The 23,189-nt window shown below is 41.5% G+C and overlaps 1 protein-coding gene across 4 annotated transcripts in view; it reads right to left on the bottom strand.

The window, feature by feature from the left end:
- The window catches only part of GALNT7 (polypeptide N-acetylgalactosaminyltransferase 7), a 141,287-nt gene that overhangs the window by 56,493 nt on the left and 61,605 nt on the right, over window positions 1-23,189 (bottom strand). For all 4 annotated transcript variants that reach the window (XM_044912579.1, XM_044912578.1, XM_021698770.1 and 1 more), the window contains exon 2: window positions 10,071-10,531. In XM_044912579.1, the coding sequence (XP_044768514.1) occupies window positions 10,071-10,531 (461 nt within the window). The remainder of the gene's footprint in view (window positions 1-10,070; window positions 10,532-23,189) is intronic.

A 23,189-nucleotide genomic window follows, 5' to 3' on the forward strand; every position in this document is an offset into this window, starting at 1 on the left:
CTTATATTATGACTTCGCAGTCACACTATGCTCCTATGTCCACAAGTTTGGCTTTGACTACCACTTAGGTACAATACAGACACTTCTGCTACAATGCCATATAAAGATAGGTCGATAGACAGACAGACAGATAGACAGATAGGTAATCTCCTGGAAGCCTCTGTTTTGCATAATTATGTATTTAAAAAAAGAAAAGAAAATAGGGCTTAAAGGAAAAATAGGGATAGGACCAGACCAATCCAAACTTAGGGAACGTCGAGACCAGAACCCCGAGGAGAACAAAATCAATCAGTACAGCTAAAATCACCACTGACATTTATGGGCCATTCTTTGTAGCCTTTAAACCCGGAGGCTGGTGTTTTCCTTCTTGTAGGTCCTGGGGGACATTTGCTTCTAATACAGAGCAACTTCGCCAAAATGAAAAGTCTGATCCAGAGGTACCCTTCTTCACCAATCCATTTCCTCTCAGCTTCTCTTGATGCCCTGGCAGCTTCCCCAGACTGCCTAATATAGTAGCAAGTCTAGTTAGGACTATCTCGGAGCCACCTCAAACTGCGCCCCGCCCCCGCTTCTTGAACAAAAGGAAAGTATTCCTGCAGGGCTGTCAGCTTTTTTCTTAAGGCCTTCATAAATACATTGTCAGCGTCACTCTGTGAGAAACCTTGCCCTTGATCACTTCCAAACACTCACACTCAGGAGGAGATGTAGAAACCTTCAGCACGTCTGCACGGAATTGATACCATTCCACAAACACACAAGAGCCGATGTGCATTAAGGGAACACACACAGGAATAAACAGGCTGTGTCTAATGGTACTGGCTGCCTCTGCTTGTCTGAGCTGCTAAACTACCAGAGCAGGTCGTGCCAACCCCCTGGGGGAGGGGACGTGTGTTCAGGCACCCACACTGCACTGTGACATGCCTGGGTCTATATCTCTGCAGCTCTCCTCGGGAAGGGATTCATAACCTTGTAGCAGAAGACAAGGACTAAACACTTTGAAATGATTGTTAGCTCCAAAACTGAGATGCTCTAGTAGGAGAAGGTACAAAAAAACATCCCTTAACTTCCATGGCAGTGCTCCTCATGGGTGGGAAACTTATCCTAAGGAGGGCAAAAAAAAAAAAAAAGTCAAGATTTTCCTTTCCCTGAAATTGTCTGTCTTTGGGGTGGGATGTTATGGGCTAGCTAGTGGTGCCTCTCTATTTTTTCTAACTAGCCTGAGGGGAACTTACTCTAAATTCCTGGTTGGGGGCAGAGCACTTGAAAAAAACAAAAATGAGCCACCTGAGTTTATAATTTTTCATCAGGCATACCTTATACTTTTATAACACTGGTGGTGGGGATGGAGGGGGAGATAAGGGCAGGGGAAATGAAGCTAAGTCCCTTTCCAATAGAGCAACTTGGAGAATGACTAGAGAATGGGAAGGACTTTATCAACCAAATGAGGTCTTGGGCAGGAGAAGAATGTTTCCACCAAGGGAAGTGAGCCATCCCAGAACACTATCAAGGAGAGCGCAGCATGCCAGATTTACTGCTACTCTGCTCATGGTGGCTTAGAGCGAATTCCCTCTATTTCCAGTTTTTGTAGGCTCACTTTATGAACGTGGTACCCTTCTCAACTGCTGTGGAAATTGAGATGACCTATGTTACCCCCGATCTCTGTAATAATTCCACTTTGGCTAAATACATTTCCTGTTGTCAGTCAGGACCTTAAACAAAAATCAGCTCTGCCCCCATAACTGAGAAAACTCCAAAGTGCAAAGTGTGTGTGTGCGTGTGTGTGTGTGTGCACGCGCGTGTGTGGGAGTTCATATGTGTGTGTTTGGAGGAAAAGGAAAAAGAGAAACTGGGCATTAGAACACAATTTATTTTTAAAGTTAATCTGGAAAACCTTTGAACTCACAAAAAGTGGCTTCTAAGAGTAAAAATTTTCAAGCCAGTTAGAAAGTAATACCTTTGGGACAAAAAAGAAGCAATATATCCATCATGGGTCATCTGAAACCAATTTCAAATGTGCTTCCTACAGATTAGATCTACGGTTGCCAAACTGTAGTTTGAAAAAATGGGACACATCTTGGGCCAGCTGTGAGAGAAAAGGACCATGTGTTAGTAACTGTGATCGGTGCAGTCTGGATGGGGTCCATCATATATTCCGATAATAGAAATCGGGATAAAGTGCTGAAATCCATATGCATGTACACGATTCACATATATATGTGTATATCAGGTTTATACCTTATTCTAATAATTTAACATCTGATGACCAGCTCAGAGTTTTAGTTAGCTCTAACTGAAACCTATGGGTCATCTGTAGAAACTGAAATTTAAAAGGAACCCTATACCATTTCAACTAAATAAATGTTTTGAAAATAGCACCTGTTTTATAAATTATAGCACTATATAAACAAAGGTATCAAAGAAAGCCTTTGACACAAATAGAGAAAGAAAAAAAAAAAGCTCATGATCACAATTCACCTTAAATAAGAGTGTAAACATGATTATTTTGGTATCAGGTAAGAAGAGAATTGTCTGGTATATAAGGCATGAGTGTAAATGTAAAATTTCTTTAAAAAAAAAAACCTTCAATTTCCCACAGACAAGCTTAAGAAAGTTATTAACAATTAATCATATTAACATTTGCATAGCTCTTAGAATTTTTGGAGCACTTTAACATCTATTATTTCACTTTGTAAATGCAATGAAGATAGCTTCCAACAAAATAAAAATGCAATCGGTGTGTAGGTAGGAGGAAAGGTTAAATATTCGGGGATGAATTTGCTCAACAAGTCAAAATATTTAATTCATTTGTTTGAAACAAAATAGCTTGGATTATATACCTCTGATTGTCTGCCTTCTTGGGCAGAAAAAGGGCAAGAATAATTTCCATGTATTTGCATCAGTTAGTTCACAGTAGGGGAAATAAAATCTGGAGCTTTATTTGAAGAAAATCTACCATATTCACAAACAGATCATTCCACCCTTCCCCACATGCAGGCTCCCCATCCTGCTGGGCTCTGCATGAATTCATCTAAAGCTGGGGAGAGAAGTGGTTTAGGTCACTGAGCTTCGAGCAGAGCGGCCTGCTCCATCCCAACCAGCCTTTCCTGTTAATAGCGTCATTCTTTGTGTTACTGCCCTTCCAAGCACTGGATTTATCTTTGATTCCTCCTTCCACTCTACCAAGCTGCCAAGGCCTACTGATTCTCTTACTTCTCTTCTGTTCTCTTACACCGAGTCTCCCTTTTTCTGGTCCTGGAACCTTTGCTGAAGCTCCTGTTCTAAAGCTACTCACCCTCCAACGGCTCTCCACCACCTAATCCATTCTCAACACCGTTACCAGTCTGCTATTCCTAAGGTTCTCTGTGTAACCTTTGGTGGTCCTTTCCTGACCACCAATCAGTAGACTTTGTGCGTGGCCCTGTGGTCTTCCAAACATGACCCTACTTATCCTACCAATATCTCTACACATACTGATCCAAGTATATACTACACCACTGGCTTTTTTCCTAGTCACTGCCTGTCTTTATATCTTCTAAACCTGGAAATCTTCCTGGGAAGACCCTACTCATCCTCCAGGCTTCAGCCCTGGTGTCCCCTCCCTCAATCTTGTTCTGACTCCTTTAACTTCACGTGCCCCTCCCCGCTCTGAACCACATCATTTTGCTCACCCCTTTCCTATGACTCTTATGTTATAGATTTCTTTCCCTTCTCCCCAGGGGCAGGTGGGGAGCCCCCTGAAGGCAGGGACTGTATTTTGTCAACCGATAGGTTAGCACAGTGTATTGCTTATTGGAGACACTCGATATCTGTTGAACTGTGAAAAAAAAACTGTGTTTTTTTTATAGGAAATTGTGTGTGAAGGCAGGTGAAGTCATTCTTGGATCAAGTTTCTAAAAAAGAAGTAGGCCTCCAGTTCACTCAAAATACAGTTACTCACTCTTTTAACAAGCAATCAACAGCCAGTAAATTACTCAGCTAGTGCATGCAATTCAAAGCTGTAACATACATAAGTGTGAGTCATGTTGGCAGCTGGGCAGCTCCATCTTGCTTCTAAGGTAGAGAACATTCATCTGAGATGACTATGGGACAGCCACAAGAACAAACAAGTTAACCACAGTGTCAGACGTCACATCTGCACCAATAGCCCCAAAGATTGGTTTCCAAGCTTGGCAGGTGGCTCATTTAAATGTCTGATGGAGGGGCGCCTGGGTGGCTCAGTTGGTCAAGTGTCTGCCTTGGGCTCAGGTCGTGATCCCGGGGTCCTGGGATCAAGCCCTACATCGGGCTCCCTGCTCAGCGGGGAGCCTGCTTCTCCCTCTGCCCCTCCCCCACCCCACCCCCGCTCATGTGTGTGCTCTCTCTCTCAAATAAAACCTTAAAAAAAAAAAAAAAGAAAATCATAAGGAAGAGAAAATACATTTCCTATACTGGAAGAAAATGCGTGTCTAAGTGAACCTGCGCAGTTCAAACCCGTGTTGTTCAAGGGCCGGCTGTATACATGTCAGGCCCGGCAAAGAGGCTGACTTTGCTTTCGGGCAGAGGGAACAGCAGAAGCAGGAGCGTGCGGGTAAGGGGGGCGGGGGGGCCGGAGAACAACGGGGTCAGACTGTACAGTGGCCTCCCTCTCCCTCTGCTTGCTCCCCCTGCTTGTGCTCTCTCTCAAATAAATAAAATCTTAAAAAAATAAATGATAAATGTCTGATGGATGCAAGAGAACAGGGCTGATAAGGCCTATATTCCAAAGCTGCATAAAGTCAGCAACACCAGGCCGGTCTCTGGTGGGCTCTGTGTGGCATATTCTCCACGTGGGATGAGCGTGAGGGGGGCTGTATGTGTGTGAGATGGACGCATGCTATGTTTTCAATATGTTTCCAGTAAAAGGAGAGAAGTGCTAATAGGCATATTGGATAATATGTAAGATTTAGGGATGTTTTATTTGTTGTTGGCCTTTTTATTTTAGATTAAATTCTTAAGACTATCCACCTCCTAATTTATGAATAACTCTACTTAGAAATTATTTATTCTACATTAAATTTTCAGTGTTCAAAGAGGAATTAAGCCTCTCTCTCTCTCTCTCTCTTTTTAAGTATGAGAAAGAATCAAGTTTTACAAATAATCTGGATCCGGGGCACCTGGGTGGCTCAGTTAAGTGACTGACTCTTGGTTCCAGCTCAGGTCATGATCTCAGGGTTGTGGGATTGAGCCCCATGATGAGCTTGGTGCTCAGCATGGAGTCTGCTGGAGATTCTGCCTGTCTTGTCTCCCTCCCCCTCTGCTCAAGCATTCTCTCTCTCTAATAAATCAAATCTTGGGGAAAAAAAAATCTGGATTCAGTTTTTTGTTTTTTTTTTTAAAGATTTTCTTTATTTATTTGACAGAGAGAGACACAGTGAGAGAGGGAACACAAGCAGGGGGAGTGGGAGAGGGAGAAGCAGGCTTCCCGCTGAGCAGGTAGCCCGATGCGGGGCTCGATCCCAGGACCCTGGGATCATGACCTGAGCTGAAGGCAGACGCTTAATGACTGAGCCACCCAGGTGCCCCAATCTGGATTCAGTTTAAAAAAAAAGTTTCAGGGGAGGGCATCTGGGTGGTGCAGTCAATTAAGCATCCAACTCTTGATTTTGGCTCAGGTCATGGTCTCGGGGTCATGAGATCAAGCCTAGCCTAGGCTCCGCACTGGGCATGCAGCCTGATTAAGATTCTCTCTCTCCCTCTCCCTCTGCTCCTCCTCCCGAACGCTCTCATGCTCGCTCTCTCTCTCTCTCTCAAAAACAAAAAAAATTTCTGGGGGTTATAATGTTTGAGTATTTTGAAGCATAAAAGAGTTTTCTCACTAGTATAAAAGTTTAAAGAGGGGCTTAAGGAGCATTTGCTAAGATAGTCTCGGGTCCTTTTGTTTGACTGGGGACACTGTACTTAAAGGAATGATACACAGAAACATGCAATATCCTACTTCTAAGTACTTATGCAAGAGAAAAGAACACGGGAAGTGATCAGCCTATGTGCAGCATGGAAGAAGGAAGGAAGGGATAGGAAAGAGAAGGGGAAAGAGGGATGCAATGAGGAAGGCAAGAAAGAAAGGACAGGGGAGAGAGAGAAAGGAAGGAAGTTATATGAGAGCAAGGAGAACTCAGAGAGATTGGGGGTTTGGGCAGCAATTGGTGTGTCTAAAAAAACTTATCACAGGAGAGGTGAAGGCTTTGTCATCATGGCAGATACAAGTACAAGTGAGATGATGAAGATAAGGCAGTGTGTGACATTTGCATTTTCCAAAAAGCAACAGAGGACCTCAAAGTTAAATAGTAACTGAAAACATCAAAATTTTGACAAGAAAATCTTAAAAAAGATAAATAAAATAAAATAAAATTTTGACAAGGTATGTGACCTGAAGAAAGTACCACAGCAATAATAATAATAATAATAATAATAATTCCAGAACACTTAAGTTTCTAACCACCAAGGCTGTGACAAAAGACATTTAGCCTATTACATCATTTAATTCCAATGCCAATCTGGGGAGACAGGTATTATTAGACCCATTTTAAGGATTAGGTAACTGAGGGTTACAGAGGGTAAGTAACTGGTCTAAGATCTCACAGCCGGTAATGGAGTCAAGATTTCAACCCTAGCAGATTCCACTCATTCATTCGCTCATTCTCTCAACAGGTATTTACCAACTGGGTGTCAGCTACTGGAAGCAGCTGGTGAAGAAAACAGGCATATTCCTTGCTCCCAGGACCTTATCACTAAGTAAGAATGACAGTCAATAAACAACTAAATAAGCCAATACCTATATAAATTTGATAAATTATAAAATTAGATATATACTATGAATGAAATGGCCAGAGAGCAGTATTAAAAAACAAAGCAGGGCATTTCCAAATCAGACAGCATGGTTAGAGAGGTTCTACTAAGACCTAAAGAACAGGGAGGAGCCAGCCACAGGAAGGGAGAACATCTCCACAGAGGAGCGAAGAGCACACGCAAAGAGACTGGGAAAGGCCAGCCCAGCTAGAGCACCCTGACAAGGAGGCACAGTAACAAGAGGAGGTTGTAAAGGCAGGGAAGGGTCACGGCTGCTGCTTAGGAGTTTGGGTTTTATTTTAAGTGCCCGGGGAAAGCAAAGAATCGTTGAGATAAGCTAGAGTTGTGTGGTTCAGATAACCACACTGGCTTCTGTGGGAATACGTAGGAGGCGGAAGTCAAAATGGAGAAAGCATGAAGGAGATCCTTGCGGGATTCCAAGAGAGATGATGGTGGCCTGGACCTGGGTGGTTAGTGGGGATGAAAGATCGTGTCTCAGAATTACTCTGAGACGTATTTTGGTGGCAGAAGCTAGAGGTCTTGCAGACAGAAAGGATGTGTGGGGTGAAGGAGAGAGACACAGAGGCATGTACTTCTCTGTCTTATAGGTCATTTGATTTTCTTAGCCTATTTCTTATATTGAAAAGTGAGCTAGATTTATATTGGTATTTTTAATGATCTGTCTTTATAAATAGCTCATGTGCTAACAATCTCCATTTCTATACTAAACTCACCCACTGACTGTAACATGGCACAGAGGCATATCACCCGAGGAAAGACCTACCTTGAGGTGACATGTGGTAGAAAGATAGGGCTTTCACAGCAAACCACCCGGGGTTGAACCACAACTTTGCCATTTTGCTGGGCAAATACACAGAAGTCAGAGCTCCATGCTTCAGACTACCTACACAGGTAAAAACTCTCACAGTTTGGTTGTAAGAATTAAGTAAGAGAACCTATAGTAAGTCCTGGCATGTAGTAGAAAGGCAATACATGTTACTCTCTCCCTCTCTTCCCTTCTCAGTGATGAGAACACCATCGACAGGTTCTCAGAGAACCTTCTGTCACAGAGTTAAACAGTATGCTTAAGTGCTGTATTTTAGATAACCAGGACACACTCTGGATAAGGGACTGCAGAGCCTCACACGGGTCCTAAAGGGTACTTGCATGGCAGTTCTAACTCCGTAACAACCACCCTTCACCCCTGACTGGAAGGGCACAGGACACCCAGTTAAATTCAGGTTTCAGATAAAACAATTTTCTAAAGTATAAGTATGTCCCATACACTGTTTGGGATATATTTATACTAAATGTTTTTCATTATTCATCTGAAATTCAAAATTAACCAAGTATCCTCTATTTTTATTTGCTAAATTTGGCAACCTTATGACCAGGCAAGCCTCTACTTTGAATTGGAATCAATTGCTCCCGAATTCCTCTTTCACAGTCCCTTGAGATGCTCTAACTCCCCTCATCATCATGGTTCTGTACTTTTATTCCTTCTACTTTCTTGGCATACTTCATTCACCCCCTCTCACTCTTACCAATTAATATATGAATGTCCAAAGTCTTAGAATTTAAAAAACAAAACAGATGAACATATGGGATGGGGAAAAGAAAAAGAGAGAGCGAGCAAGAGAGAGAGAGAAGCAAACCATAAGAGACTCTTAACTACAGAGAACTAAGGGGTGATGGAGGGAGGTGGGTGGGGGATGGGCTAGATGGGTGATAGGTATTAAGGAGGGCACTTGTTGTGATAATCACTGGGTGTTGAATGTAAGTGATGAATCCCTGAATTCTACTCCTGAAACCAATATTGCAGTGTATGTTAATGAACTAGAATTTAAACAAAAATTTGAGGGGCGCCTGGGTGGCTCAGTCGTTAAGCGTCTGCCTTCGGCTCAGGTCATGATCCCAGGGTCCTGGGATCGAGCCCCGCATCGGGCTCCCTGCTCCGCGGGAAGCCTGCTTCTCCCTCTCCCACTCCACCTGCTGGTGTTCCCCCTCTACTGTGTCTCTCTCTGTCAAATAAATAAAATCTTAAAAAAAAAAAATAAATAAAATAAAATAAAATAAAATAAAAATAAAAAAAATAAAAAACATAAACAAAAATTTGAAAAGAAAAAAAGTCTATTGAGTAGCACTATGTTAGGTATAGAATCTTTCTTAGCGGTCATAAGGAATGCTCCTGTGGGGTCTCTATGCATGTGCGTAAAGGTGTTAACCTTTTAGGACAAAGATAATATTAACAATCCATCATCAGAATACATTTTGAGAGTTTTCTAGTAGCACAGAATTAAATTTGCACCCATGTTAATGGAGGCTATTTAGATACTATAGGAATAGAACCGGTTATTAAATAAACTGAAAGAGAAAAGTTTTGAGTTCATTCAATAACCACTGTCTATCAAAAGTTAAGAGTTGGCAATCCTTTATTTTAAATCAAACTACATGAGGGGCGCCTGGGTGGCTCAGTCGTTAAGCGTCTGCCTTCGGCTCAGGTCAGGATCCCAGAGTCCTGGGATCGAGCCCCGCATCGGGCTCCCTGCTCAGCGGGAAGCCTGCTTCTCGCTCTCCCCCCCCCCCCCCCCACTTGTGTTCCCTCTCTCGCTGTGTCTCTGTCAAATAAATAAATCTTTTTAAAAAAATTAAATTAAATTAAATTAAAAAACAAATCAAGCTACATGAAAATAATTTGAAAGTTTAGGCCAGAGTTTTATCTGTTTGGGGATTCCTTTTGCATAGACCCAGCAAGTGCCGATTTCCAGGTACGGTACTAAGAAAAAAAAGTAAGGGAAACATCAATATCTAGGTAACTATAGAAGCCATCTAAAGCAGCGTTACTATTTGTTATTATTCCAATAAGACAGGGGCTTGATCCAGAATGAAAATCAGCACATCGAGAAAGTTTTGTTATCAAAAAATCGTCACTTGTACCAAAGTATTTACTGGTTGGTTTACACCGTGGTACAAGTTCACGTTCTCACTGTGGACCAGAAAGAAAAAATTCACAGACCGGTGCCAGTCCAGGGACCACATGTGAGTAGCACTGATGGAAAACCCCCAGAATTTGATATGTCATACCTTCAATCTAATGGCATAAACGAAGCGATCTCCTCCTTCTGGCCATTTTGCAGACCGAAGAGCCTTTTTTTTAATTTCCTTGAAATAAAGGCAAAAACATTTTCTCCATTCTAACAATCTAACTAAACACCTATCAAAACAAGAGTTGCCCCGATTTTAGAAAGAAGAGGATGTGTGCTTACTCTTCTTGTCGCAAGTCATTGACGCTGCGGTCCAGTGAGATCATGTCACTTGCCACCATGTTAAATCCAAACTCTTTAATGCTGGCTTGAATTGCATGTTTGAATTCTGGTCCCAAAACCAATGGCTTGGCGTTCTCTCCAGGGCCACCAACCACTCCATGAGGCTCAGGTTCTTTGGGTTCAAAGTTACTGAGGATCCCTGGACGAAGCACAGGATCTCGGTAGGTGAATGTCTGAGGCTTAAATGTGAGAAACTGCCTCTGCATTATGTCCTTCTGGTTATCTCCTCCAGCATGGCGCTCTTGTTCATTTTTCGCCTTGTTTTTTCTTCTAATAGACTCTAAGTCCACTTCTACTCCTTCAACATGAGGCCATGGTACCACAGGTTTGAATCTGTCATCCCCAGCAGCTAATCCATTGCCTCCTCGGTTAGACATGGGGTTACTGACATCTCTGTCTTCCTATACAAAAGGGAGGGGGACATACAATGAGTACATGAAGGCAAACCACAGCAGAGTTTATGATATGGATTTTCATGTTTAATAAAAAGCTGAGGCAACAATAAAATGATTTAAAATGTTAAACAGAAGCAGGCTATTAATCAGGACTTCCCATTAAAAGATATCTTTTGCGCAGGGGGGAGGACATCCTAAGAAACAGATTATTTCCCCTCCAAAATAAATGAAAGGATACATTTTTTTTTTTTTTTTACCTCTCCCCTTCTAAAACTCTCTATCAAAGACCTCTTAGTAAAGCACATTGTTATGGGTTAAAACAATGGGGTTCTAGGAGCTTTGACAAAAAGACATTTAATAGGTCATGTACAGTATGTGGTTTTCCCAGATGCCTGGTGTACAATAAATATAACTACTTGTCAGTAATACAGCCATATGGTGGCAGTGGTATTAGATGCCACCCATCACGAGGCGGGCTCCGTGCCTCTAATGGCAGAGGAAAAGGCGGGGATGTGCACGCAATAGTCGGTATTTTCTACTCAGTGAGAGTTTAGCTGAATTCAAAACTAATTTTTTTTTTAAAAAAAAGCAAACAAAAACAAAATGCTAAAGACTAACCAATTCAGTTTAGGCTTTTAAACCACACCGAATGCCTAGCTTGCCCCATTCCAGAGGTAGCCCAAGTAACAACAGATTTGGTGCATACGGGTATTCTGTAAGGCTGCCTCCCGTGTCTGTGTGGACCCTCCCCATCACCTGTGCAGATTTCGGTGAGAAATCCTGAGGGCTTTTGCTGCTGAGGTATCCTATGTGAAGTTTTTGCTAAATCAGTACCATTCTTTGCACAGGGCAGTGTTTTTCAATGTTAGCATCACCTCAGTGGCTTTAAAAAATACTGATGTCTGTGTCCCATCCCTGGACTTTGTGATTTAATTGGTCTGGGCATTCCCATTTTTGAAAGCTCCCCAAGTGATTTTAATATGCAGCCAAGCTTGAGAACCTCTAACTCAGAGGAAGAGCTGCTAGCTATAATTAGACAAGAGGATTATTGAGTATGCACAGCTGGGGAAGAGGCAAGGTGAACTTCAAACTGCAAAACAGGCGAACGGGTCTGCCACTTCACTCCACATTGAGATTATCGGAGTCCATAGATTCATAACAGAATTAGTACCATATGACCAAGATGTGTCTACAGTGTTAGAGCTATCTTGAAAAGTAAAGTTAAAAACTTGATTTTAGGGATGCCTGGGTGGCTCAGATGGTTAAATATCTGCCTTTGGCTCAGGTCATGATCCCAGGGTCCTGGGATTGAGCCCCGCATCAGGTTCCTGGCTCAGCAGGGAGCCTGCTTCTGCCTCTCCCCCTGCTCATGCTATCTCTCTGTCTCAAATGAATAAATAAAATCTTTAAAACAGGGCGCCTGGGTGGCTCAGTTGGTTAAGTGACTGCCTTCGACTCAGGTCATGATCCTGGAGTCCCGGCATCGAGTCCCGCATCGGGCTCCCCACTCGGCAGGGGGTCTGCTTCTCCCTCTGACCCTCTTCCCTCTCGTGCTCTCTGTCTCTCAATCTCTCTCTCAAATAAATAAATAAAATCTTAAAAAAAAAAATCTTTAAAACAAAACAAAAAAACCCTTGATTTTAAAGAGGACAGAAGTAAAGTGCTAGGTATGATGTTGAGATGTACGTTGCTATCCGCTGGGAGTTTATGGAGAAACAAAGATCTCTTTAGAAAGCCAGTTAATTAATTAATTAATATTGTTTAATATTTATCTTTTTTATTATTATTAACATATAATGTATTATTTGTTTCAGGGATATAGGTCTGTGATTCATCAGTCCTACATAACGCACAGTGCTCACCACAACACATACCCTCCCCAATGTCCATCACCCAGCCAGTTAATTTAAATGTGAATTTAGTTGAAGTTTTGGTAAGGGCTAGCTAAGGATTGATTTGGGGGAGTTCAAAAAGGAATTTAAAAAAATTTACTTGTTTAGGTAATATAAGCATATGATAGAAAATTCCAAAGACCCAAAAGGGCATCTAATGAAAAGCAGGTTTTCCTGCTTCCTCTCCTATAAAGGCAATCACGGCCAGCACTTTGGGAATCTTTCTAGAGATGTTATATGCATGTCTAAACATACATGTGTGTAGGTAACAAAACAATTGTTTTTAATATGGCACAAAGATTTTAATTGATTTGTTATTTAAAAAGGAAACCTGTAGGGCGCCTGGGTGGCTCAGTCGGTTAAGCGACTGCCTTCGGCTCAGGTCATGATCCTGGAGTCCCGGCATCGAGTCCCGTATCGGGCTCCCTGCTCGGCGGGGAGTCCGCTTCTCCCTCTGACCCTCCCCCCTCTCATGTGCTCTCTCATTCTGTCTCAAATAAATAAATAAAATCTTAAAAAAAAAAAAAGGAAACCTGTACAGTGTTACAAGTGGTTCGAAGGTGAATCCAAAGAACAAACATCTAAACGTCAAGGATACTGCGAAGGATTTATAAATAGATGCAAAACGGGTAATCTTGGTCAATGTCCACAAGGCAATAACCAACTGCACTCACTGTACACAATTTCCATTTCAATGGCCGAGAATCTTTTGCATTACCATCAGTATTCTGTCATTTCCAGCACTGTAAAATAGCTCAAAGATAAGGAAAGGGCAAGATAACCCAGAAGCCAAGCCAGAGAGTATACCTAATAATCTTTTTGGTCCACTTCAAAGTTTTTCCGTAAATTTCCTCCTGTAACACAAAACTAAATATAAAATGCAACACAGCCTGAGTACATAAATGTGATACCTTTCTTCAGGCATGTGTTATAAGGTAGATAAGGCTTCTGGATCAGGCTTCTATCATCACACACCTCTGTAGCAAGGACTTAGCTGGAGCCTAACCTGCGAGCCCTACTGGCTCTGAGGATGGAAAACGTGGACATCTCTCCAATTTATCTCCCGGCTCTTTCTAAAAGAGAAGTGTTGTGGCAGTGTTGTAGGCAAATTAAAACAGAAAAATCATTATAAAACTCTAAGATACTGGATCCAAGATACTGATGTTGAACCAAGTATCACACATAAAGAAGAGTCTCCCCCACTTCAATTTTTCACATCAAGGCTCCAGTGAATCTGTAACTGGGGAGGTAGAAAAAGATGAGGGGAAGGAAATGTCAAATACAGAAAAGCAGACTGAACAGGTCTTCAGATGTCAACATGCTGTAACCACAGCAACCACTCTACTTTGCCTAAAATTCCATAAAGAGCACAGTATATGCTGGAAGAGTATGAAATATGGCGGTATGTGAAATTGTAGTACATGAAAGACCCACATTGTGAAACACACGCTATGGTTTAGGTTGGCCTATGCTAATGCAAAATTTGAGAATTTAAATATCTCTCAAATTTACCCGCCTCAACAAGAGACTATCTAATGGATTTGAACTTCATGCTTATCTTTCTCCAAATGAGATCTTTTCTTTGACTTGGGGGTTCTTTGTCTGATCTTCCACTGTTGGTGTTCTTCATAGTTCTCTTAGAAGTCCACCCATCAGTCCAGCTTCATTCTGGGTTATGTCCTTCTTTTCCAAGAGTCATGACCAGATTTGCATCGACCATTCCTACATCCCTCTCCTCAGCCCACATCACACTTCTCATCTCCAATCCTTACAGTTGGCTGCTTCCCAAATTTCTACTTATATCAATCTTATTATATCTACTTGTATCAATTGACCTTATATCTACTTATATATCAATCTAGTCCCATGTTAGATTTCTACTTATATCACCCTAGTACCTAAACTTAAGATACCCCAAACTAGTTGAACTTCTTTTTACCTCACATCACAAACCTGTTTGGATTACAGTCTTTCCCTACTTAGGGGACAGGAACCACCATCCGCTCAACTGATGAAATCCAACACCTGCATTTCATCCTCAACTTCTTGTTCTCTTTGATCTACCCAACTGACGTCCAATCAATCCCTGATACCCGTCAATTCTATTGTCTTTGTAGCTCCTGAATTTGGCCGCTTCCATCATTGCCCCTGCCTTAGTTCATACCACCCTCACTCCTTAACAGAATTACAATAGTGATAACAGTGATGACTAAAAATACTATGTTCTAAGTGCTTTGTATATATCGATTTATTTATTTATTTTGCCAAGAGTTAGGCTCTGTGATTACCATCCCCATTTTACTGATAGAAAATCTGACAGAGAAGTTACTCAACAACAGAATCAGTACATGGTAGGGCCAAAATTTGCATCTCAGCAGTCTGGCTCAAGAGTCCATGCTCTTACTGGGTGTTATACACAACTAATGATTCGTTGAACAGTACACCAAAAACTAATGATGTACTATATGTTGGCTAATTGAACATTAAAAAAAAAAAAGAGTCCATGCTCTTAACTACTACACTTGAGTGCTTCTCATTCTAATGCACGCATGTTCTCTTGCTCTTCATTGTTTTTTCTACATAGCAACCATAGTGACTTTTCTAAAATTCAAATATGAACATGTTACTTTCCCTGCTTACAACACTCCACCGCTGGTCCACTTCCCTCAGGAGCATTTATAATCTTTAACAAGGAGAGTTTATACTCTTTTTTCTTCACCATACCCCTAGAAGAGGGGTTGGTTAGCTTTTTCTGCAAAAGGTCAAGAGTTAAGTATTTTAGGCCTTGCAGACCACTGGGTCTCTGCTACAATCATTCAAATCTGCCATTATAGTGCAAAAGCAGCCACCAATGATATGTAAATGAGTGGGTATGGTTGTGTTCCAATAAAACTCTTTACAAAGACAGGCAACAGGATGATCTGTAACCACCACCCCTCCCAACCCCTGCACTAGACTAAGTTCTGTGAAAAAGTAGGCGCCATGTCTACGGTATGTACCAGTGCATTCCCCATGTTTATCCGGGCACTAATTCCTCAACAAATATTTACTGAATAAACGAATGAGTCCTAAAATTTCTGCTTTGGTTATGAGAGAAGAAAAGGAAAATAGAGAATGGAGACTATGGAATGGGGAAGAGGGGCTTGGATCAGATAGTATATCTGGCAATACTTTACAAAATCAGCAGGAGAACAGGATATAACTTCATATTCTCTGCATAGTAGTGTACTCTTTTTTTTTTTTTAAGATTTTATTTATTTATTTGATAGAGAGAGACACAGCGAGAGAGGGAACACAAGCAGGGAGAGTGGGAGAGGGAGAAGGAGGCTTCCCGCCAAGCAGGGAGCCCGATGCAGGGCTCGATCCCAGGACCCTGGGATCACGACCTGAGCCGAAGGCAGACGCTTAACGACTGAGCCACCCAGGCGCCCCTACATAGTAGTGTACTCTTAATAACGCTGTAATAGTCACCAGAAAAACTGAATTTTCTCACTTGCCAAAGCCTGTATGTCATTAAATCTGAAAGCAAACCAAATACGAGAATTGTCTAACCCCAAGTCAATTAAAAATAATCATGTCCAATCTTAATGTTATATGATTCAAAGAATGGCTACAAAGCTGTGTAACGCTCAATTCCCCTGTGTAGGAAAACTACATACTCCTTCTTCCTGAGAGTCAATGAGAATCAGTAGATGCCTTTGTGACTCACTGGTACTATAATATCTTCATAAGCACCAGCTGATTTACTCTACAGTCAAAAATCAATGAATCGCTGTTGACTAGAAATGGAAAAGACAATCAGTAGATAATTGCTTAAGATCACTATGTTCATAAAGGTGGAAATATACTGAAAAGTATAATCACTTATCATCAGATGGAAATATGGGATTATCAGAAATCAGGTCAGACTATTCACTTTCCATCTTACAAAGCGCCCCCTTCACCCCCAGATTCTATTTATGTGTGATATTTTCCCAAGATGATTATGATCTTGATAGGAACACAAATGATAGAAATGATAGGAATGCAAATGAATTTAGAAAAATAGTCTTTAGATATAGGCTTGTCTGGATTTGAAATTATAGGTGAACCTAGAAAATTTAAGCTCTTAATGCTGAGCTCCTGAAGTCACATGATTTCTGCAGAAATTACAATTTAGTTTCAGAAAGTGGCCACTGCTAATATTCACACTATTTGGTTATCGTGCTACATGAGCCATAGAACTTAAAAACGTAAGTCAAATTTAATTTTATGATTTAAAAACCCTCTTGATAAGAAACACCTTTAAAAAAAAGATTTTATTTATTTTTGGGCGGGGAGAGAGAGAGTGTGGGGGGGGGGCAGAGGAAGAGGGCACGAGAAAGAATCCCAAGCAGACTCTCTGCTGCGCACGGAGCCCTATGGGGGCTCGATCCCACGACCCCAAGATCATGACCTGAGCCAAAATCAAGCGTCCAAGGCTTAACCAACTGAGCCACCCAGGCACCCCGAGAAACACGTTTAATTAGAAGAATGACACCAGCATCTTTTCTCTAGCTCCACTTTCTTCTGCTCCTAGGTGAGTGAGCAACAGGAACAAAGAAATCAGGGAGGGAGATAGTTAAGGAGGCGCTGGAAGAAACTGGGTGTGCTTGTAAGCTGGGCCTCCCCAGACTCTTATCCACCGGTGGCAGAAGGTGGGTGGGAAAGCAGGTGCTCCACTCTCAGCACCCTTGTTTCTCTCTGATTAGTTAGAGCTGGATTCTTAGCTAACCCGTCCCTGTGGGCATTTTGTGCTGACTGAAGACCATTCACTCCTGCTCTTTTCAGCGGACTGAAAGGGACTGCATGGGCGGGGGGGGGGGGTCAGTGGCTCTCGTTGGTCGTGAGGGGCAGGGGTCAAGTGGTTTGACTGTGTTTAACAAGAGCAGAAAATGGAAAAACCCAAGATTAAACAGAGACCTCATCAGTCCTTGAATATCTAAGGTTGTCTCCCTTACAGAAAGAGACCTATCCCAAGCCTGTGTAAAGACTCATGAATTAGGAAGAGATTGAAGACCAATGGCAAGGCCTCTGTTAGCAACTAGGGCAGAATTGAAAATGAAGAAAGGTGTGGCTTATCAGTATTACACTTTTTTTTTTATTTGAGAGAGAGAGGGAGAGCACAGAGGGAGAGTGAGAAGCAGACTCCCCTCCCAGCAGAGAGCCAGACGTGGGACTTGATCCTAGAGCCCTGAGATCATGACCTAAGTCGAAGGCAGATGCCCAACCGACTGAGCCACCCAGGAGCCCCTCAGTATTACATTCTGATAGAAGAATTATCTGCTGAAATACACTCCCAAAGCAGGGATTTCTATTCTTCTTTCTCCCCCTTCTCCCCCCAGGCCAGGTTATAAACCAAAAGGTAACAGAAAGGAGAAAACAGCATGGTTGACATCACAATAACTGCCCACCAAAGGAAATCCAGGTCAGCACTTCTAGTACTAGAAATTAGACTTTGGCAGGGTAGCCACTAGTCATAGTAAGCCAGACTGACCCAGCCTTTCTCTAGGGACTGCAACATTGAGACTGGACTGTGAAGAGCTATATTACATAATAATTTAGTCCTTTTATTTTCTCTCAAAACTTATGATACACTATGGCAACCATAGTTACAAATGGGTTAAGTTAGTGCTGTAGTATTAACCACCCACTGGAAAGATTTTACCAGGTTCATATGGGGGCATTTTGAGTCAGTTAAATGCCACCTCTCCTTAACCAAATAAGCAAACTACAGTATATAATACAGATCTACCCTGTACTATTGTGGATACTACTGAAATTAATAGGTGTCTTCCTAAAGAGTTAGCTATATCATATTTTGAACATTTAATCATCTTAATAAAAGAGATTTCCATTATAAGAGTCTCCCAATAAATCCCATAGTTGTGCAACTAGTCGGTTTTTGCAGATTTGGATCTTCATGCATATCATATGGTATTCTTAAGAGAAGTATCCATCTGCACTGACACTATTTTCTGAAGATCTCTGCACATCTTGAATAATCATGGTCAACTATAGAATATCTCGATATGGCAAATTTTAAGTCTTGGGCTCTTTTCAAAATTCAAAACAAAATTTAGTTCAACCAAAGTAAATGACTGAAGTGGTTAAAATTATAAAATTTATTTTTTTTTAAAGATTTTATTATTTGAGAGAGAGCATGAGTGGGGGGAGCGGAGAGAAGGGGAGGGGAGGGGGCAGAGGGAGAGGGAAAAGCAGCCTCCCCGCTGACCAGGGAGCCCAACACGAGGCTCAATCCCGGGACCCCAAGATCGTGACCTGGGCCGAAGGCAGATACTTAACTGACTGAGCCACCCAGGTGCCCCATAATATTTACTTTTTAAAAACCATGTCAATGCATTGCATTTTTTTTTAAAGATTTTATTTATTTATTTGAGAGAATGAGACAGAGAGAGGGAGCATGAGAGGGGGGAGGGTCAGAGGGAGAAGCGGACTCCCTGCTGAGCAGGGAGCCCGATGTGGGACTCCATCCGGGGATTCCAGGATCATGACCTGAGCCGAAGGCAGTCGCTTAACCAACTGAGCCACCCAGGCACCCCAATGCATTGCATTTTTAAAGGTATCATTCTAAACTACAAATTCCTCAGTAATAAACATTTCCAATTTTCAACATCTAAGTTAAAACTATAATTGAAAATGGGAGATTTCATGCAAAATCCTTCTCTGTATTAATACCATTATCTCTAATGTTCTATTTTGTAAATGTGAAATTACCATTAAGCACCAGTAGGTCAAGCCAGCAGTTCTAAACTCAGCAATTGGCTCCGGGTATATTCCCCTGCAGTTCCATGAATATTTCTAACACTGCTCTTCCTGAATTGCCTTAGTATCTGTGTACATGCTTCTCCCCAGTCAGACTAAGGGCTCCTTGAAGACAGTGAGTGTGTGTTTGTGTGTCCTCCCACACGGGGGCGGGGGTAGCCAGGAGGTACTCAGTGTTTGTCTCTTCACAGACTAAGTGGAGAACACCTAGCTGCAGGTCATCTTTTATTATGTTGCTAAAATATAAACTGACTTTGGAGCCACTGTCTTATGCCACTGCTTGGCTTGATTTAAGCTAGCATTTTGAGAATCCAAATGAAATAACTAAAAACATTATTTTCTCTACTAACAACATTGCTTTCCCTACCAATCTAAAATTCGAATAATCCTTTTTTTAGTTTCTTCTCTTCTTCAGATTTGGATAAATCATGTCTGCAAGTGAAATTTGTTACTTCATGGAAAATGAGTACTTTATTTAAACATGAGAAAGTAAATCTGCTGGTGTTCATCTCAGTCCTCTAAGCCAATTTATCTTGCAAATGGTTTCCTGCTAAATGGTTTCCTGCTAAATTTGGGGCTTGTTTTAAAACAGTAATAAGATAGAGATTCTAAATCAGGTCAGAAAAGTATCGGATAATACTCAAGGGGGAATAAATTAAAAGAAGAAATAAGCAACTAAAGGACCAAAATGTAGGTTAATGTCTGCAATAGGAAAATAACAGATTGGTTATCCTTTTACAAAAAAAACTTTTATTTGTTAAGACTGCTTAACGGCCCAGATCAAAGTTAATATCACAGACAACTAACCAAGTCTATGAAACATGAAATTTAAACATATTTATGCAATCCAAATAATTTTTATTTTCCAGAGACCTTATGAAAAATGCATGCCTTAGCTCATGAACTGAGTCATAGATACACTTGACAGGCTTAAAAATATTTCTTATTATGAATACTTAATATTAAATCTTTAACTGATTTTAACTGAATTTTAAGAATCAAACATGAATATCAAGCAATGGCCAATAAATCATTTTGTAGTATGTTTCAAAAAGTGATGAAGTCATAGTTGTCAAAGTTTATGCCATCATTTCAGTTGTAAGAGCCCCAACTTCAACACAGGGCTATAAATACAAGGTGCACCAATGCCATTTAAAAGCTCCAACTCCCACAAGTACTAAAAGGCAGATTATAATACCTCTTAGAAATCGTAAAAGGATATAGTGGTAGATTTTTAACTCTCTCTGTTTGGGAGCTAAGTAATTACTGAGTTTTAAAAAGAAAACTCCTAAGAGGCATTTTCATTCTAAAAATAGCACACAAGTTATGCAAAATATTTTAATAAAATTGTCAGTATTTTACAATAAATATTCTACCACATTATTCCTACAAAATGACCTGTCTAAAAACAAGAAGGTATTAAGGAGAGAAAAATGAAAGCAAGGAGAAAAAGATTATAAAATAAAATCTGTGAAGATTTTTTTAACACATGAATAATTTATGATGCATACATATGATCAATGCACATGGAGAGAGGAAATACACATTTAAAAACCAAATAGCTTAGTAGGATAAGAAATAAGAAATTAACCCAGCTGAATGGACCTTTCAAAAGAACTATTACGACATTTCATCAGGTGGAGAAATGAGGAACTACTTAAAAGCTGAATTGACTGAAAATGAGGTCCCATCTGCTCCTCTTCTGCCCACTCAAATGATGTTCTGGAACCTTCTTTTGGTTTATGCCAATCAATTCTACTTTTTTACCTAGAAGAGCTGAGAATCCCTTCACTCTCTTCCCTAGATCATCTTGAAAATATTTCAAAAGAGCAATCCCGACACCAGTCCTTGGGGAATCACACCGTTAACGCTTTTTCTTAAACCCTCAGGACAAGTGTTTATTTAGTCCTATCCTTTGATTCTCACTTCCAGTACAACAATGCACTTCATAATCTAATACCTGCCAAAGCCAGACAGTTTAATTCCTAATTCTCCTTCACATCTGGCAATCCCAGTGAAAGCATGAAGTGATTTCCAAATCTTCCTGAAAACTTCATTGGAAATTATGTCACCAATGCAACCATTAATAATTCTTATGACACTAAGGAAAATATTTTACTGAGTGAGAGAAGAATGAGGCCAAATGTGGTATTTGTGTTGGGAGAGAATGTTTGTAATACCCTTTTGAAAGCTGAAAAAGCAATGTCCTATTATCCCTCTAGGGGAGAAATTCTAGAATGAATACAGCACTCCCACATGAAGTGTTACTACTTTCTGCAGCTGGAAATGCATAAGCCTTTCCTCTAGCGCTTCCTTGCTTTGCCCTGAAGCTTGGCTTTCATAACAGCTCCTGAGAAAGTACTGTAATGTGCGGCTTCAGAACACATACATTTTGACTGGTGTAAGAATCTCCTCTTGTAAATCTTAAGAAAAAAAAAAAATCACCTCAAGAAAGAAAGTATCTCAAAATTTCAGGGCGGAGCTATCATCTTACAGTGTGGGACAACATTTTACTACCACGTCGGGACTAGAAGTCCAATTCAGGAGGGTGTGTAAAGGAAACATAACTGTGTGAGACAGAAAAAATACACTTAGGGCAGATCGAGGTTATTTATGTAAATAAACGTTTGGACATTTTACTGTTCGACTATCAACAGGTTTGATTTCAAGAGGGAATGCTTATCCGGGGATACTCTAGTTTATCATAATTGTTCTTTGGCATTCCGATTAGTATTTATATGGATCATTAAAGGTAAAAGAGCTGTCCTTTCAGTTTTCCAAATACTACAGGTCTACTACCTGCCAGGCACTGCTCACCGTACCACGAAAGGACACACAGATGGGGGGAAGGGATGTCTGAATGGGCTGGAAGCGACTGAATCCTTGCTTAGAAGCAGCGGACACTCCCCAGCAAGGAGATGGTGAACGGCTGGTAGGTAAAGGAGGAGGGGATAGAGAGTGGGGTTTGGCAGCGTAGGCAAAGGCACAGAAGCATAAAAGAACAAATGGTTTGGTGTAACGAGTGCAGGGGACATATGGGGAGGTGGCAGGAGATGAGACTTGAGATGCTGGCAGTGCCTCAGAGTGCCTCTTAGGAAATGCCAAGAAGTTCAGACTTTATGGGAGCCATGAGAGGGGAGCATGCCAGATCAGAGCTGAATTTTGGAATGAATACGCTGACGGAGCAAATGAATGGGAAGAGGTGCCACGATGTTTGTAGTGGGGAAAAGCAATACAGGAGAGAATTTCAAGGAGTGGACAACAGGGCTAGAAACTGCAGGCACGCTGTTAAATTAGTGAGAATTCCAAGGTCTGAAGGTACAGGCAAGGGAGGTATTTTAGTCCTGGTTCCGCAGCATGACTCACTCACCAGCTCTGTGCTCTATAATGCTGACACAGGCCCCAGGAGGGTGGGTCTAGAGGGGCCTCAGGACTCCTCACCATTATCTCCTACCCAGCTGCAGATGGGAGTATCGTATTTTCTATCATCTAGGAGGCTAGAGGCATTTCTGTGATCCTCTTCTTCGGCCTTAGACATTGCTTTGAAATAGTCTAATTGAAGGATGACAAATATGTGCTGAACACCTACGCTGCACCAGGCTACCAGGATACAATGATAAGCAAACACATCCCTGCTCTCGTGGAGCTCTCTGTCCAGTGAGGGAGACATATAATCAAACAGCCACATGAACATGGTGCTCTAAGAGCCTTTTGGGGAGAATCGATCTAATCTAAGATGCTAAGAAAGGCTTCCTTGAGAATGAAGGACTGCTGAGTAGAGGTTTGAAGGACGAGGAGAAGCTACGTCGGCAAAAAGAGGAAAGAGGGGCGCCTGGGTGGCTCAGTCGGTTAAGAGTCCAACTCTTGGTTTTGGCTCAGGTCATGATCTCATGGGTCATGGGACTGAGCCCTGCATCAGGCTCTGCGGTCAGCGGGAAGTCTACTTGAAGATTAGTTCCCTCCACCCC

Source organism: Neomonachus schauinslandi, chromosome 2 (genome assembly GCF_002201575.2).
Source record: "Neomonachus schauinslandi chromosome 2, ASM220157v2, whole genome shotgun sequence".
NCBI classification, from domain to species: domain Eukaryota; kingdom Metazoa; phylum Chordata; class Mammalia; order Carnivora; family Phocidae; genus Neomonachus; species Neomonachus schauinslandi.